At 37.0% G+C, this 16,525-nt stretch overlaps 1 protein-coding gene across 1 annotated transcript in view; it reads right to left on the bottom strand.

Moving 5' to 3' along the window:
• RXFP2 (relaxin family peptide receptor 2) overlaps window positions 1-16,525 on the bottom strand; it is a gene marked incomplete at its 5' end in the record, with an annotated part of 63,683 nt that overhangs the window by 16,727 nt on the left and 30,431 nt on the right. Inside the window, 6 exons of the mRNA XM_084878575.1 lie at window positions 962-1,033; window positions 2,433-2,504; window positions 4,139-4,210; window positions 5,314-5,385; window positions 6,922-6,993; window positions 7,582-7,653. Coding sequence (XP_084734701.1) covers window positions 962-1,033; window positions 2,433-2,504; window positions 4,139-4,210; window positions 5,314-5,385; window positions 6,922-6,993; window positions 7,582-7,653 — 432 coding nt within the window. The remainder of the gene's footprint in view (window positions 1-961; window positions 1,034-2,432; window positions 2,505-4,138; window positions 4,211-5,313; window positions 5,386-6,921; window positions 6,994-7,581; window positions 7,654-16,525) is intronic.

The following is a 16,525-nucleotide window of genomic DNA, read 5'->3' on the forward strand; positions in this document are numbered from 1 at the left end:
AGGAAGTTGGGGGCAAACAGGCTGGCAGGGGAGCACTTAGGCATCAATCAGGCTGGCAGGGGAGTAGTTAGGGGGTGATCAGGCTGCCAGGCACAAATGGTTAGGGGCAATCAGGAAGGGAGGCAGGTGAGCAGTTGGGAGCCAGCAGTCCTGGATTGTGAGAGGGATGTCCGACTGCCCTTTTAGGCCCAACCCCAGTGGATTTCACTGGGATCGGGTCTAAACAGGCAGTCGGACATCCTCTGAGGGGTCCCAGATTGGAGAGGGTTTAGGCTGGGTTGAGGGATAACCCCCAACTCCGTGAACAATTTTCATGCACCGAGCCTCTAGTATAATATAATTTTAACTTCCAATGAAACACAGCTATGTGAGGGATAATGAATTAATAGCAATACAGATTTTTTTTTTTTTATCAAGGCTTATATCTACAAAACATATGTTTGAACAGAAAAAGGTCCATGAGCTCTCTGAATCACTTTCAATGAGCCTAAGTCTCATTCCTAACGTCAGTGTTTGCTTCATCTGCTCTTGAAGTCATAATTTCTCAAGAAATATAAGCATATTTGTTCCTTTCTTTATAATTAATTAATAGTATTTCAGTTAGTCAGTTATTCATCTAGCAAGCATTTATTGAGAATTAACTACACTTTAGTCATTAGAGATGATAATTACTGGGTTTAAGGAGCTATGAAAATTCATTTATTCCTAAGCACACATATACATGAAATTACTCAAAGAAAACAGGCAGGGAAATTAAAATAGGTAAAATCCATATTAAGCCCATGTCTAATTTTAATTTGCTTTTGACTTTAGGATAATGTTGGTTTTCTTAATGGATTTTGAATCTCCAGTAGTCTACAGGATTTTGATTGCTACTAGTGGAAAAGCAGTCTCACTAGTCAATTAAATTTATCATCTTGGAAAAAGCAATCATATTTTCCTAGTAGACAATGCTACTTACAGTTCTCCTAAATTTTTTAATGAAGAAAATGTCTTCTCTGGAACAAAATCAATTTGATTTCTAGGCAGAAACCTGTAAGACATGGTGAGAGTCAGCACTGTTGGTTTGTGTCTGCTGCAGTAACCAGTTATCCTTGGGACAGGCCAGTGATCTGTCCCAAGCCTCCTTTGAAGTCACAAAGTGAGGTAGGTTCTGGTGTGGAAATAAGGCTGGAGTTTCTCACTGAGGATATCCACATGTCCTCTCTAGGAAATGCTGTCATAAGTAGTTTGAGGTGCTGAGTGTGATCTATAAAGCTACATTTTGTTTAAATCCTCATCATTTTAGAAAGTGTTTCTTTCTCAAATACACATAAGTGATATCAGATTTGAAACCTGTTAATAATTCTATAGAAGGCTTTGAGAGAATTTTTGTGTAAGGCATGTTCCTTAGGAGAAAGTCAGAAAGAGCAAAGCTTACCCAACCTTAAAGTAGTTTCTGGGGCCACAAACAAATTTTACATTTGGTGGGAGCACATTTGTTTTACTTTGTGTGTAAATGGAATCCTCTAAGAGAAATGGCAGAAAGTGGGGGTCAGCCGCCACCTGCCTTACAGCAGTGCTGAATGAGAGATAATGAGCATGAAAATGATTTAAAAGCTGAGTGAAGCTAAACAATAGAAGACATAGATGTATTTTGTTAAGTTTTCTAGTATTCACTCTCATTATCCATGAGAAAAGTAATAAACTCTTTGTATTCCCTGAGTGGGATCATCTCTTTTTTCATTAAACATGCTTATCTGCAATCTGATGGATAAATGTACAGCTTGGAAATAGCCTTAGCTCTTACTTTGTTAGAGAATAATGGTTAGGCTACTATAAATGTTTGGACTCCAACTTTTCCAATCACCCATCAAACCAACCAACCAACATTACTAATTGTTTACTCTATATAAAGAACTATCATTAAAATAAAAACAAAATAATTTTAAGTTTTCCAGTGCAAATGTGTAATAATTAATTCATCTGCCTTCCAGCCCCCATAAAACACACACACACATTTTTGGCAATCAGAATCACTAATCAGATTCTTTGGCCTATCAGAACACATTAGATGTCTTTCTCTTTAGAATTAAAAAAAAATTTTTTTGAGAGAGATAGATCATGTGACAAATGCCATTGGCAGTAAGAATCACTGGGTAACTAACCACTTTCATATACATTATCTCATTTCTGAGAACATAGGCTTAGTTATGAGTTCAGCTGAGTGGATGCACAGAAATAGTGACTGTCCTCAAAAACAAGAAGTACAGCTGAAGACCTACATGATGGCTGCTCCAGGTAAGGCTTAGACCCCTTTCAAAATAAATCTAGTTACATGGGCATTTTATAATACTCCAGTTTCAGACTAAAATTGTTAAATTCCTTGTCAATATATTTTTTTCAAATATATTGGGTAGCCTCTCGTTTACCAAAGTTCATTGGATACTTACAGAACAGTGAGTGCATCGCATGACAGAAAGGTAGAATTTGTAAGAATCTTTATTCCATTGCCTTCCAAATCCCTAAAAGTCATGGAGGAAATATGTTTTTAATATTTTTGTGCAAATTGCATGTATAGAGGCACTTTTTGTTGATATGACTGTTCTTTTATTTATTTTTACTTTGTTTCAATTTTTTATGCTTCCCTCCTATTTACTGCAGTTAGTATAATTCATATTATGCTTCTTTTTTCCTTTCAATTGATGTTAGAACTTAATAAAATTGAGAGAAAGGGCAGCCCAACATTTAGTGAGTATTTGTTTATGCTGGTTACCATGCTGTTAATTATCCTAATATTACCCCTATAATAGCAGTAGCTGCCATTTATTGGATTTTTATGCTGTCAGGTACTGTTTTGAGTACATAAGTTAATATTATCACCCCATGTCACCTGTGAATAATTTGAGTTTCTCATAAATTCACTTTTCTTCTGGTTAAACAGCTAGTAAGTGGTAGAACTGCCCTTCTAATCCATATCTGTCTGACTGTAAAGCCTTGACATTTAACCATTGTGTAATATATACTTACATCTTATATTCTGTCAATATTGTCTTTATTTTGCTGAAGGAAAAACTCAGACCTAAGTTGTCTTCCAATTCCTAAATGCCAGAGTCAGGATATATATATCCTGATTTTCAGGATGGAGAGTGGCCACTCTTTCTACTATGCCTCAGTGAGCTCTTTATGCCATAAAAGCCTTTTGATAACATGCATATAAGTAAATACACAGTAAGTATACACAAAACCACCTACTAGTATTATAGTAATTCTGAGGCCAGTTCAGAGAGAATCAATAACTTAGGTACTAAATTTTCCCATTTTGTGGGCTTTAAGTCCCCTGGTTTGATGTGAGAAAAGTTATAGTGGACTTTCCCAGTGTAGGAAATGGCTACCTGTGACCACACTGCCTATCTCAGGGAACCATGAGGATAAATGTGACAAAGAATTGTGGGTAGGGATAATGAAGCCATGAAGGAATTTAAATGAATGATTAGATAAGTATTGATTAAAAGCCAACGAAGAATTGAAATAGTTTAACACTTTCATTTAAGTGAGTTTTGTTGAGCTCCTATTATGTGCCAATCATTGTACTAATCATAGGTGGGTTTCTGCCCTCATGAAATTTCTAAAAGGGTAGAGGACACACAGTAAATCAGTGGTTCTAGTACTGTGAAGTAGGTGTGCAGGGTAGAAACTGGGTGGCATAGTGGAAGCCTGTTCTTGGGATAAGGGAGCACAGAGGCAGCCACTGAAGTCAGTAAATGTGTCAAGGATATCTTCCAGGAAGTGATGATCAAGGGACCTTTTAAATGGAACCAGAGTTGACCAAAAGAATAAAGGAGCAAGACTTTTCAGGTCAACCATGTGTGCTGAGGGAAGTGACAGTAGGTGCATGTGTAAGGAAGGCATGAGGCTGAGGAGCAGAGAAAGAGACCATATAAGGTGAAGGAGAGAAATGATGGTTCCAAAGTGCTCAAGGGGGAAGTATGAACTTTACCCTTACACCCATTGGAATTCTCAAAAGATATTTAAACAAAAAAGTAACAGGATCAGATTTTAGTTTTGGAAAGAAGAACATAGATGAATTTTTATGTAACTATGAATTAGCTTCCTCACACTGTGCCAATAACAAACTAACACCTACATTCATACTCACATCCAGTTAAGTTGAGGCATTTGGGCACACATCTGGTTGGGAAGGGCTTCTAAGTAGTTATTAACCATAGACCTTTACACAAAAAGATGTTAGTTAATGTTGTATATTTGGAACTAGTATAACCAACATAGAATTGTATATTAACTATACTTACTTTAACAAAATAAAACTTTTAAAAAGAAGCAATGATATGCCACTATAAGAGCAATATTTTTTATTATTCTTATAACATGGAAACTTGCATGCTAAAATTGATTTGTTAGGATGAAGACTATCAACATAACTTCCTCTTCAAAATGTTATCTAGATATGTGTGTGGCATGGAAAAGGAAACAGATATCAAAGAAGCTATGAATGCATCAGTATGCCACATAACCTGAGAATAAATGTTATACAGTTTAATTTTATGAGATGAAACAAAATATATCTTAGGTGATAATTTTTCTTGTAAACTCCAAATTTGCAATCACTTCCAGCATTGCTCATCCAAAGTTTCTTCCTAAGAGAAACATTCATAATTTACAATATTCAAGAGCCACACTAGAACTGGCATTAAATCTAAGAAGTGATGTAGGAGACATTTGGGCAAAGAAAACAACTCATGAGCACGTTAAGCTGCACAATTAATTTCTGATATTGTGGTCTCTCCTGATGAATAGAGAAATAATGATGTTATGTGATTAACTTGCAAAGGGTCATATAGACCACTGCTGATGGATCATTCTAGCCTATTAATAAACTGACAATCTAATTATGACAGTAACTCTGTTGGTAGGGCAAACATTTTGGCATTTCAGTGACTCTTGATCGGCAAGGGCACATTTTCTTCTGTTAAAAATGTAGTTGGGACTAATCTTTTAGGAGATTCCACCCAATTTATATGTAGTTAGGAAATAATAATGAACATTATCTTTGATCAACCACTGAAAATGTAAACATGCCTTAGGACTAAAAGAAAGGAAAGGAGATTAAATAAAAAAAAATCAACTGGCTTAAAATATATATGAGCCCTGGTCAGAAAGTAGCAACAGTAATTGTGACTGGAAATACAGGAGATATTTTGACTAATAAAAATCATAGTGGTCATGATTTTTCTAAAGTTTTTTTTTGTAAGCTGGTGTTAGATGTCATTGCAATGTACAGACAGATATATTGAAAGGGAAGTGAATACTTACAGAAAAAACAAGGAATTTAATCCAGTGAATAGCTGCTGTGAAATTCTGGTTATTGGATTGTCATCTAGAATCCTGACAACAGATCACAAACATTTCCAATGTCAGAGATATTTTTTAAGTAAAACCAGGAAAAATTAAAGGCCTGTGACATTCCTGCCTCTGTCCAGCACCTGCTGTCCCCCCTCCTGTTCCTTCACACTAGGCTTACTCGTCTCCATGAGAGCCTTCCCTTCACCTGTGGCAAGGCAGCTCTTTCCTCCAAAAGTTCAGATTAGAATCGAGCAAGTCCATAGTGATGGACTTTCAGACCCAAGTTTTATCCTTCACCTCTGGACACGTGGGTCCCACACAAGCTACTCTTATTTACTCAATGGCTGAACTTAGAACTCCTAAATGCTTTGATCCACTAATTGACTAAATAAGAATGAATTAAAAAAATATTTAGAAAATCACAAATGATTCAATGGTCTCACAGTATTTAAATGATGTATTTAATGGTGTTGACAGAAATAAATTTATTAGAAGCTTAGAGGGTGAAAATATTTACATGTTCAAATTACTGTTTTTAAGTCTATATGGCATTTCCTAGAAAAAATAGACTAAGGGAAATATGCCTTCTTTTACTTTGTTGCTTTTGAAGCCAAGTACCATTTCCTCTTATTGCCAGAGGTTCTTGAGGATCTAGAGAAGGGAGTGACATTGAGAACCTACTATATGGCAGGCACAATGCATATGGCACTTTACATATGTCATGCAAGCCAATCCTCATAACATCACTCTTAAAAAGGAATTAAGATTTCAGTTAACAGATGAGAAAAGAGGCCTAGGAAGATTAAGAAAGGTACCTGCAATATTAAGCCTGGGACCACAGTTTATACAGAGTCTGGATAAAGTTGAGGCCCTGATTTTTTCCATTAGACTAGGCTGAACTATGGAAAATAGGCAAGCAGACACAGAGTGCCTTCTCATTGTCCTTTGTTCATTTCCCTGATGAAAACACAGACATCTGAGGTGAGACCCCTTGGGGTAAGCTTGATGGCTCAGCCTTGAAAGTGGTGACACACCAAAAGCCACTATACATTCAGACTTTTCTATGAAGGCTCTGGGAACCCAAAACATTCTTAACTTGCTTACTTTCTAGATCAATGGTTTTCCACAGAGGGCAATTTCTCTCCCAAGGGACATTTGAGAGTGTCTAGACACATTTGTGGTTGTCACACTCAGGCAGTTAGTACTACTGGCATCTAAAAAGGTAGAGGTAGAGGCCACAGAGGCTGCTAAACATCCTAAAATGCACAAGGACATTACATCATACCCCAATCAAAGAATTATCTGGGACTACATGCCAATAGAGCTGAGGTGAGAAATGTGGCCATAGGTAAACACTGGGTGATAGAGACCCAGGAAGCCCAGTTCTGGGCTCAGAGGCCAACCTGCAAGGGCATGGCACCTGTTATTTTCACACAACTACTACTTAAATTGTTGGGTCAAGTGCTCCAGATTATGTGACAACTAGAAAATAAGTATAGTAAACAAGATACACAAATAGAAACTGTGAACACTGATAAATATCATTAACATTGGGGCAAAAAAAGCTAGAATACTTACAGCCAAGTTAGCTGATGCAGGTCCTTGAACACTCCAGGTCTGAGGGCTGTAATGCAGTTGTGGTTGAGATATCTACAAATAGCATGAATGAGTGAATTAGGTAAACTCATGACTCCATTTTAGTCACATGAATTAGAATATGAGCCATTGCTGATGACCATGAAGCATGGGCATCTGTTTCTAAAAGCATTTTACTAAGGGGGAGGGAGAAACCAAGGGACACCAGGAGACACAGATGGTCACAAGCCCACTGTGTGCAACATCACAGTCCGAACCGGGAAAGGGGCCCAAAATAGCATGTTGGTATATTATGTTTCAGAATAAGGGTAGAATAATATGGGCATGTATGGCCTTTGCTTTTGTCCTTTTTGGTCACATCCTTAGTAGACTAGCATTTTTAAGAAAGCGTATTAGGTAAGGTAGCATGCGTTAGAAAAAATAAGAGCCAAAATATTGTGGAAATGCCCCAAATTTGAGTAGACAAGGTTAAGGAGAGCCTCAAAATCTTTATTTCAATGTAGTAACTAATCTTACCCCTTTGTAATAATGTAATCTTCCCATTTCTCTACAACTAAGTCACACCTTTCTAAAGTACTATTCTACCCTTTTAATCCTTACTTAAAATTATACTCATATTATAATTATAAAGGGATTACTCACAATATTTGCAGATTATGTAATCCAAAAAATGCTTTACTGGATATGTGTCTGATGCAATTATGCTGAAGAAATCTGGAGGGAATAAGATAAAAGAATCACGTAATCATGGTTTGTGTGCTTTATCAGGTTGTTGAATGCGTGATCCACTTTCTTTCCCTAAAGACATTTGTGAACTTGTGAAGACATTTCTAAGGACAGATGGCTGAGAACCCAGCTGATACCTGATGACCCTGTAGAACCCATACAGTGAGACGGGGCATCTCTGGTATGTACCACTGAACTTTGGTGTGACATGAAGAGGGAACTAATGGTAGTTCTGTTTCTGCAAATGGGAACTATGTTAGTCTTTCTGCTCTGACCTGCAGGAGTGCTCACCATGAGAAACCAACCAGTCTCTCTCAGCCAAGTTCTACTGCAACCTCCTCATTTCTCTTTGTTCTATTTCCACAAAACTAAAAATAAAAAAATAAGTGGGCAAGTTTTATTCTTTTCTATATTGAGATGCAGAGTGAGAATAAGGCAAATTGGCAAAATGCTTGAGGTCCAAAAAGACACCAGAGGTTGAACTGGAGCTAGTTCACCAATTTCAACTTGCCAATCATGATTTACTTTTTAAAAAATTCTTTGTTTAAAGTATTATTTATAGTCTTATATATTTCTCCTTTTAACCCCCTTGATCTCTCCTTGGCCACTCCCAACCCCCACACATGCCTTCACCCTCCTAGTGTCTGTGTCCATTAGTTATGCTTATATACATGCATATAAGTCCTTTGGTTGATCTCTTACCCCTTGCCCCCTGCCTTCCCTCTAAAGTTTGATGGTGAATTGGATTATTCTCTGTCTATGGATCTATTTAAATGCATATATAATTTTATTGATTTTTTTACAGTGAGGAAGGAGAGGGATAGAGAGTTAAAAACATCGATGTGAGAGAAACATCAATCAGCTGCCTCCTGTATACCCCCTACTGGGGACGTACCTGAAACCAATGTACATGCCCTTAACCAGAATTGAACCTGGGACCCTTCAATCTGTAGGTGGACACTCTATCCACTGAGCCAAACCAGTTAAGGCTTGATCTATTTTTGTTCATCAGTTTATGTTGTTCTCTGACAGGGAGAGGGAGAAGGAGAAGGAGAGGGAGAGGGAGAGAGAAATCTATGTGAGAGACTCATTGATTATTTGCCTCCCACATGTAACCTGACTGGGTCTGGGATTGAACCTGCAACCAAGTATGTGATCTTGACCAGGAACTGAACTGTGGTCCTTTGGTGCACACGCTGTCACTCTAACCACTGGGCACAAAAGCCAGGGATGTGCACTATTTTTAATTTCACTTAGCATAATGCTCTCTGTGTTCATCCATGCTGCTGCGAATGGTAAGAATTCTTTCTTTTTTTATAGCTGTGTAGTATTTCATTATGTAGATGTACCACAGGTTTTTAATCCATTTATCTGCTGATGGGCACGTGTGCTGCTATGAACATATGAACACCTGTCCTTTCTAATTGGTGTTTCTGATTTCTAGGGATATATTCCTAGAAGTGGGATTACTGGGTCAAATGGGAGTTTCATTTCTTTTTGAATGCCCAGTGTTTTATTTTGCCTTGTTTTTTTTCCATATTTTTAATTGATTTTTAAAAATTAATTAAGGTATTACATATGAGTCCATATCCCCCATTCCCTCCCCACCCCACTCTCATACATGCCCTCACCCCCTCTACTGTCTTTGTCCATTAGTTATGCTTATATGCATGCATAAAGTCTTTTGGTTGATCTCTCTCCCTTACTCCCACCCTCCCCTACCTTCTCTCTGAGGTTTGACCATCTAATCAATGCTTCTCTGTTTCTGAATCTGTTTTTGTTCATCAGTTTATGTTGTTCATTATAATTCTCAAATGAGTGACATCACGTGATATTTATCTTTCTCTGTCTGATTTATTTCACTTAGCAAAATGCTCTCCAGCTCCATCCATGCTGTTGCAAATGGTAGGAGTTCCTTCTTTTTTAAAAAAATATATATTTTATTGATTTTTTACAGAGAGGAAGGAAGAGGAATAGAGAGTTAGAAACATCGATGAAAGAGAAACATCAATCATCTGCCTCGTGCACACCTCCCACTGGGGATGTGCTCGCAACCAAGGTACATGCCCTTGACTGGAATCAAACTTGGGACCTTTCAATCTGCAGGCTGATGCTCTATCCACTGAGCCAAACCATTTAGGGCTCCTTCTTTTTTACAGCAGCATAGTATTCCACAGTTTTCTAATCCACTCATCTTCTGATGGGCACTTAGGCTGTTTCCAAATCTTAGCTATTATAAATGGTGCTGCTATGAACATAGGGGTGCATATATTATTTCTGATTGGTGTTTCTAGTTTCTTGAGATATATTCCTAGAAATTGGATTACTGGGTCAAATAGGAGTTCCATTTTTAGGTTTTTTGAGAAAACACCATATTGTTTTCCACCAGTCTGCCTTTTCACCAGCAGTGCACAAAGGTTCCTTTTTCTCCACATCCTCGACAGCAATTGCCATTTGTTGATGATGACCATTCTGACAGGTGTGAGATGTTACCTCATTGTAGTTTGATTTGCATCTCTCAGATGATTAGTGACTATGAGAATGTTTTCATATGTTGCTTGGCTTTCTGTATGTCCACTTTGCCCATTTTTTTAATTGAATTGTTTCTCTTCCTCTGTTAAGATGGATGAGTTCCCTATAATTTTTGGACTTTAAACCCTTATTGGGTATAACATTGACAAATATGTTCTCCCATGCAGTGGGCTTTCTTGTTGTTTTATTGATGACTCCTTTTTGCTGTGCAAAAGCTTTTTATTTTGATGTAGTCCCATTTGTTTATTTTCTTCTTAGTTTCCATTGTCCTTATAGCTAAATGGGTAAAGATATTGCTATGACATATGTCTGATATTATGCTGCCTATGAATTCTTCTAATATACTTATGATTTCCCATCTTACATATAAGTCCTTTATCATTTTCAATTTATTTTTGTGTATGGTGTAAATTGGTGGTCTAGTTTCATTTTTTTTTGCATGTATCTGTCCAATTTTCCACCACCATTTATTGAAAAAATTTATTTGACTTCATTGTATGCTCTTGTCTCCTTTGCCAAATATTAATTGAGCATAATGGCTTGGGTCAATTTCTCTGTTTAATGCTGGATCTTGATCTGGCATCTAGAAGGGTCCAGCAATCCAGAAAAGGGCTGTGTGTATATTAAATAAGAGTCCAGAGACGAAACATAATTTTGAAAGGCATTTGTGGGGAGCAGAGGAGGTTGGCTAAAGAAAACTAAGTTCTCCTTGTCTCAGGACCCCTTGCTTTTTATTAACACAATTTGTTCTAAGGTAAGGTGAAGATATACAATCAAAGGGTAGGGTTAGGTACAGAATCCATTGTCAGATTGGAAGAATTTGCCTATGGCTGTTCAGGTGTTTGGCCAACAGAAGGCAATAACATATAGATTGAGAGGCCCTGAGCTGTCTGGCAATGAACAATTAATTTATGTGTCCTTTTCAGGTTTGGGAAAATGCTTTTAGCTATTCCCAATAGGAGATAACATTTGTGACTCAGCTCTTGTTGAGTCCCCAAGTTTCATCAATCTTTCAATTATGACATGCTGGAATTGGCTTCCAGCATCTGTTCTGTTCCATTGGCCTATATGTCTGCTCTTGTGCCAGTACCAGGCAGTTTTGAGAATAGTGGCTTTGTAACATAGCTTGATACCTAGTAATGTGATCCCTCCAACTTTGGTCTTCTTTCTCAAGATTGCTTTAGCTATTCAAGATATTTTTTTTTTATTCCATGTGAATTTTTGGAGACTTTGTTCTAGGTCTGTGAAATATGCCTTTGGTATTTTAATGGAGATTGCATTAAATCTATAGATTGCTTTGGGTAATTTGAACATTTTAATGATGTTGAATCTACCAATTCATGAACATGGTATATTCTTCCATTTGTATATGTCTTCCTCTATCTTTTTTGGAATGTCCTATAGTTTTCTGAGTACAGGACTTTTACCTTCTTAATTAAATTTATTCCTAGGTATCTTAATTTTTTTGTGTGCAATGGTAAGTGGGATTGTTTTTGTTTGTTTGTTTCTCTTTCTGTGAGTTCATTATTGGTGTACAAAAAAGCCATAGATTTCTGGGTGTTAATTTTGTATCCTGCTACATTTTCAAATTTATTTATTAAATCTATTAGTTTTTTTGATGGAATCTTTAGGATGCTCTATGTACAATACCATGTCATCTGCTAATAATGACAGTTTTACTTCTTTTCCAATTTGGATGCCTTTTATTTCTTCTTGTCTGATTGTTATGGCTAGCACTTTCAGTACTATGCCAAACAGGAGTGGTGAGAGGGGGTATCACTGTTTATTTCTGTTCTTAGGGGAATTGGTTTTAGTTTTTGCCCATTGAGTATGATGTTGGCTGTAGGTTTGTCATATAAGGCTTTTATTATGTTGAGGTATGATACATTATTCCCAGAGTTTTTATTAGAAAGGATGTTGGATTTTGTCAAATGCTTTTACTGCATCAACTGATATGATTATGTAATTTTTATCTATCAATTTGTTTATGTGAGGCATCACGTTTATTTATTTGTGGATATTATACCATCCTTGCATCCCCAGAATAAATCCCACTTAGCTATGGTGCATGATCTTTCTAATGTAATGCTAGATATGATTTGCTAGAATTTTGTTGAGGATTTTAGCATCTATGTTCATCAGATATATTGGTCTGTAATTCTCTTTCTTTATAGTGTCTTTTCTGGTTTTGGGATTAGGGTAATGCTAGCATCATAGAAAGAGCATGGAAGTGTTTCTTCTTGAGTTTTTTGGGATAGCCTGAGGAGGGTAGGTTTTAGTTCTTCTTAGAATGTTTGTTAAAACTCCCCTGTAAAGCCATCTGGCCCAGAGCTTTTGTTTGCTGTAAGTTTCTTGACTACTGTTTCAATTTCTTCCATAGTTATGTGCCTATTCAGATTTTTTGATTCTTCCTGATTGAGTTTTGGAAAATCGTGTTTTTCTAGGAACATATCCATTTCTTCTATATTGACCAGTTGTTCATAGTTTTTTGTTTGTTTGTTTGTTTTTACAATCTTTTGTATTTCTGAGGGATCTGTTATTATTTTGCCTCTTTCAATTTTTATTTTGTTTATTTGGCTCATATCTCTTTGCTTCTTGGTGAGTCTGGCTAGAGATTCATCCATCTTGTTTATCCTTTCAAAGAACCAGCTTTTGGTTTTATTGATCTTTTGTATTTTTTAAATTTATTTTGGTCTCTATGTCATTTATTTCTGCTCTGGTCTTTATTATTTTCTTCCTTTTGCTCACTGTGGCCAAGCAATGCCTATGGCTGCAGAGATGGGTCAGCAAGAGGCTCACATACCCAGAGGGTCACTGGAGGGCCAGGCAGAGGGAAGTGTGTGGTGACAGTGGCAGACTGGCAGTAGGGTCACACACTCTGGAGTCTGTGGCCTGGGAGGCTGGCGTCCCAGTGTCTGTGGGTCTGAAGCTGAGATAGCATGTCTCTAGTCAGAGTAGCTGTAGGGTCCCAGATGTTGTCTAAGGCAAGCCTGGGTGGTGGTGAGGTTAGGCTCCTAGTCACAGCATCTCTCACCTTCAAGTTTTCATGGTTTCTTTGCCAGCACTGGCCACCCTGGAGTGCTTGCAGTGGTAACAGGGGCTCTCCTCTAAGAGAGCCCAGTCCATCAGCCCCGAAAAATTCTGCAGGATCTAACTGTCCCTTGTGCTCACATACACACACATACACCGCACACGTTCACACACTCCCCTTTCGCTCTCTCACTGCTGTCTTTCCCCAGTCATGATTTACTTACCTTCAAAGCAATTTAGCAGTCTAGTATGGATTCAATAAGAACACTGTCAGGAGTATCTAAGTAAACAATTTCCTTTTCCTGGGCTCATTATACAATGAGAGTTAACCCTGAATACATATTTACCAAAGGCCATTAGAAGCAGGAAATATCCACAGAAATAATAGTAACTAATGACTACATAGTCTATTAAATGGCTTCCCTAGCTCTTATTTGGATTTATTTTGGTTTCTAAAACATTATACAACACTTTCTTAGTTGTTATGATACTTCACTGCAAAACTATTGATAGGACATGTATTCATTGGGCACCCGGCTGTACTCTGAATTTGCTTATATCATAATTATTACCTAAAAAAGCCTATGAATCATGAATGTGTTATAGGTGTGTTAGGATATTGATCATTCAGTCCTCTCTCTGGGTAGTTAGGTAAAGTCAAGATCAGCTTCCAGCTACAAATAAAACCGAACTTTTAACCCAAATGTTGAACATATATTGTCATTTAACCTGTGTACCACCATGTGGGAAAGGTTGTACTATAGAGCATATGCTTTACATTCATAGTGATACAAAAAACATCAATTTCTGCCCCACAGAGTAAACATGAAACCCAGTGAGTCCAGTTGTCATTCCAACCTCCTCCCCTTGTACCATGTATGTGAAGAGACCCATCACATTACAGCATAAATTCTGTTTTTGGTTTAAACTTCCTCTATGGGCCCTGGCTGGTGTGGCTCAATTGGTTGAGCATCATCCCATGAACTGAGAGATGCTGATTTGATTCCTGGTCAGGTCACATACCCAGGTGGCAGGCTTGATACCAAGCAGGGGACATAAAGGAGGCAGCTGATTGATGTTTCTCTCTCTTTCTCTTTCTCTATCTAAAATCAATAAAAGCATATTAAAAAATAAAGTTCTCCTATGAATACAATGAGCCCATACAGATCAATTTTTGTTGTAGCATTTTCTGAGCCCGTGAAGTGATGTAATGAAAGTTAATATGATGAATTATGATAGCAAATATAAATAGAAAAAGAATATAATACTACAGTATGGGTATATTGAAGTTCCTTTAAAATATAAATTTTACTGCCTAATTAGTACTATTTACATTTTTTTCAAGATAATTAATTCAAAATGCAATACACATTTTACCCACATGTTGTCAATCTTGAAGAGATGAATTGTGAATTCAACCTTGTGCTTTTACTTATTTATTTATTTATTTTTATTATTGTTGTTGTTAATCCTCACACAAGGACATTTTTTTCCCATTGATTTTTAGAGAGAGTTGGAAGGAGGGAGAGGTAGGGAGAGAGAAAAAGAGATAGAGAGAAACATTGATATGAGAAACATCAATCTGTTGGCTTTCTTTCACACAATCCTGACTGGGAATCAAACTGGCACCTTGGTATGTGCCCTGACTGGGAATCGAGCCCACAGCCTTTTGGTGTATAGGACATTGCTCCAATTAACTGAGCCACCCAGCCAGAGCTGCATGACTCACCTGAAGTGTACAGCCTAACTGCCTTCACTGACACAAGTTAAGACACCATCTCCTTAAATAACAAAGAGTTTCTAGTCTATTTAGTTAGCTTGTTGGCACCCAAGAAAGAACTGGAGTCTTAAGTGCCCTGTCTCAGACTCAGGTGACAAATTTTTACTCTAGTCTCTAGTATCCCCTTTATTATTTGGAGAATACTAGTTTGGTGAATATATAAAGGGAAATTTGGAAAACTGACAATTGGGCAAGTGATGTTCTCTTCTTATTCAGAGTGGCGATAGGAGTCCATTTAATATACTTTACATTGAATAGCTTCTCTAATAATAACTTACTGGTTAATGAATTCCTGCTGTTTCAGCATCAGGAATTTTCAAGCAGAAACATCAAGAATTTATGTATCTAAAACTAAAGCAAATATATGTTTTAATGACATGCATGTTTAAGGGCTATTTTTAAACCCAACATGGTATATTCATGAGCCAGGTGACTCATTGAATTACATTTTGTTGCCAATGATTGCCTTGAACAAGAACGAGTCTAACATGGAATTTCTAAATTATATAAGGTTTATGTTACAATGAGGAGGAGAATGGCTGGTAGTTTCCATGGTAACAGTGAGAAAGGATTATAGTCAGTTCTATAAATTATACTTTATTTCTCTGGAAGATTATCTTGAACTGCTTCTCCCCCAAATGAGAAAGGCTTGATATTTTTAAAGATTATTAAAGTCAATCAACTAATCAATAACAAAGCTTTCAGATAATTGAGCAACATTTATTCACCTGGCAATAAAAATTTCATTTTGAATTAGTAATTTATTATTCTGGGCACCTAACTGACCTCAACTTCATTGCGAATATTTACAGCATTTCAGACCAGAGAGACTCACTTAATGTTAAATTTGGTATTTCTTAAGATATATTCCAAAACAACTTAAGAATGCATATTAACATTATTAGCTCCAAACCATCTAAAACACAAATTTATACATGTCTTTTCCTTGGTTAGACAGAATTCTTTAGCATTTGCACCATCATTCCTGTGGACATATTTTTTTAAGACAGCCTGCCCTGGTCACTCTCTTCCCGCAATGCTTTGAGTGTTTCTGCTTCTATTAGTTTATTTCTCCCTGCTTATTCCCTATAATCTTTTTAGTCTTGCATATCATTCCTTCAACAAATACTCATTGATCTTCAGCTATGTTTCAACATATGCAACAATGAGGGGTAATGGTGACAGTGGTACCTGATACATGAGAGAACCAGAAGAATCATTCCACTTAGAGGGAAGGTATGATGTTCAGTAAGTAGTTTCTTAAAAATTCAAGGACAAATGTGAGTGGTTCACAAAAATAGAATCAAAGTTGAAAAATAGTTTGTCATGTTCAAAACTCAGACCATGAATAATTGTATGGGCAATATCAATGTATTTCTATTATATTTTAGAAATGAGACAATTTAATAAAAAGTCTAAGCCTATTGTATGGGTTCTGTTTTATCCTATTTAATAAAAGAGTAATATGCAAATTGACCCACTACACCCATAAGACATGCCCACCAGCCAATTAGGAGT

This window comes from Pipistrellus hanaki (assembly GCF_964339955.1).
Source record: "Pipistrellus hanaki genome assembly, chromosome: 3".
In the NCBI taxonomy this organism is placed as follows: domain Eukaryota; kingdom Metazoa; phylum Chordata; class Mammalia; order Chiroptera; family Vespertilionidae; genus Pipistrellus; species Pipistrellus hanaki.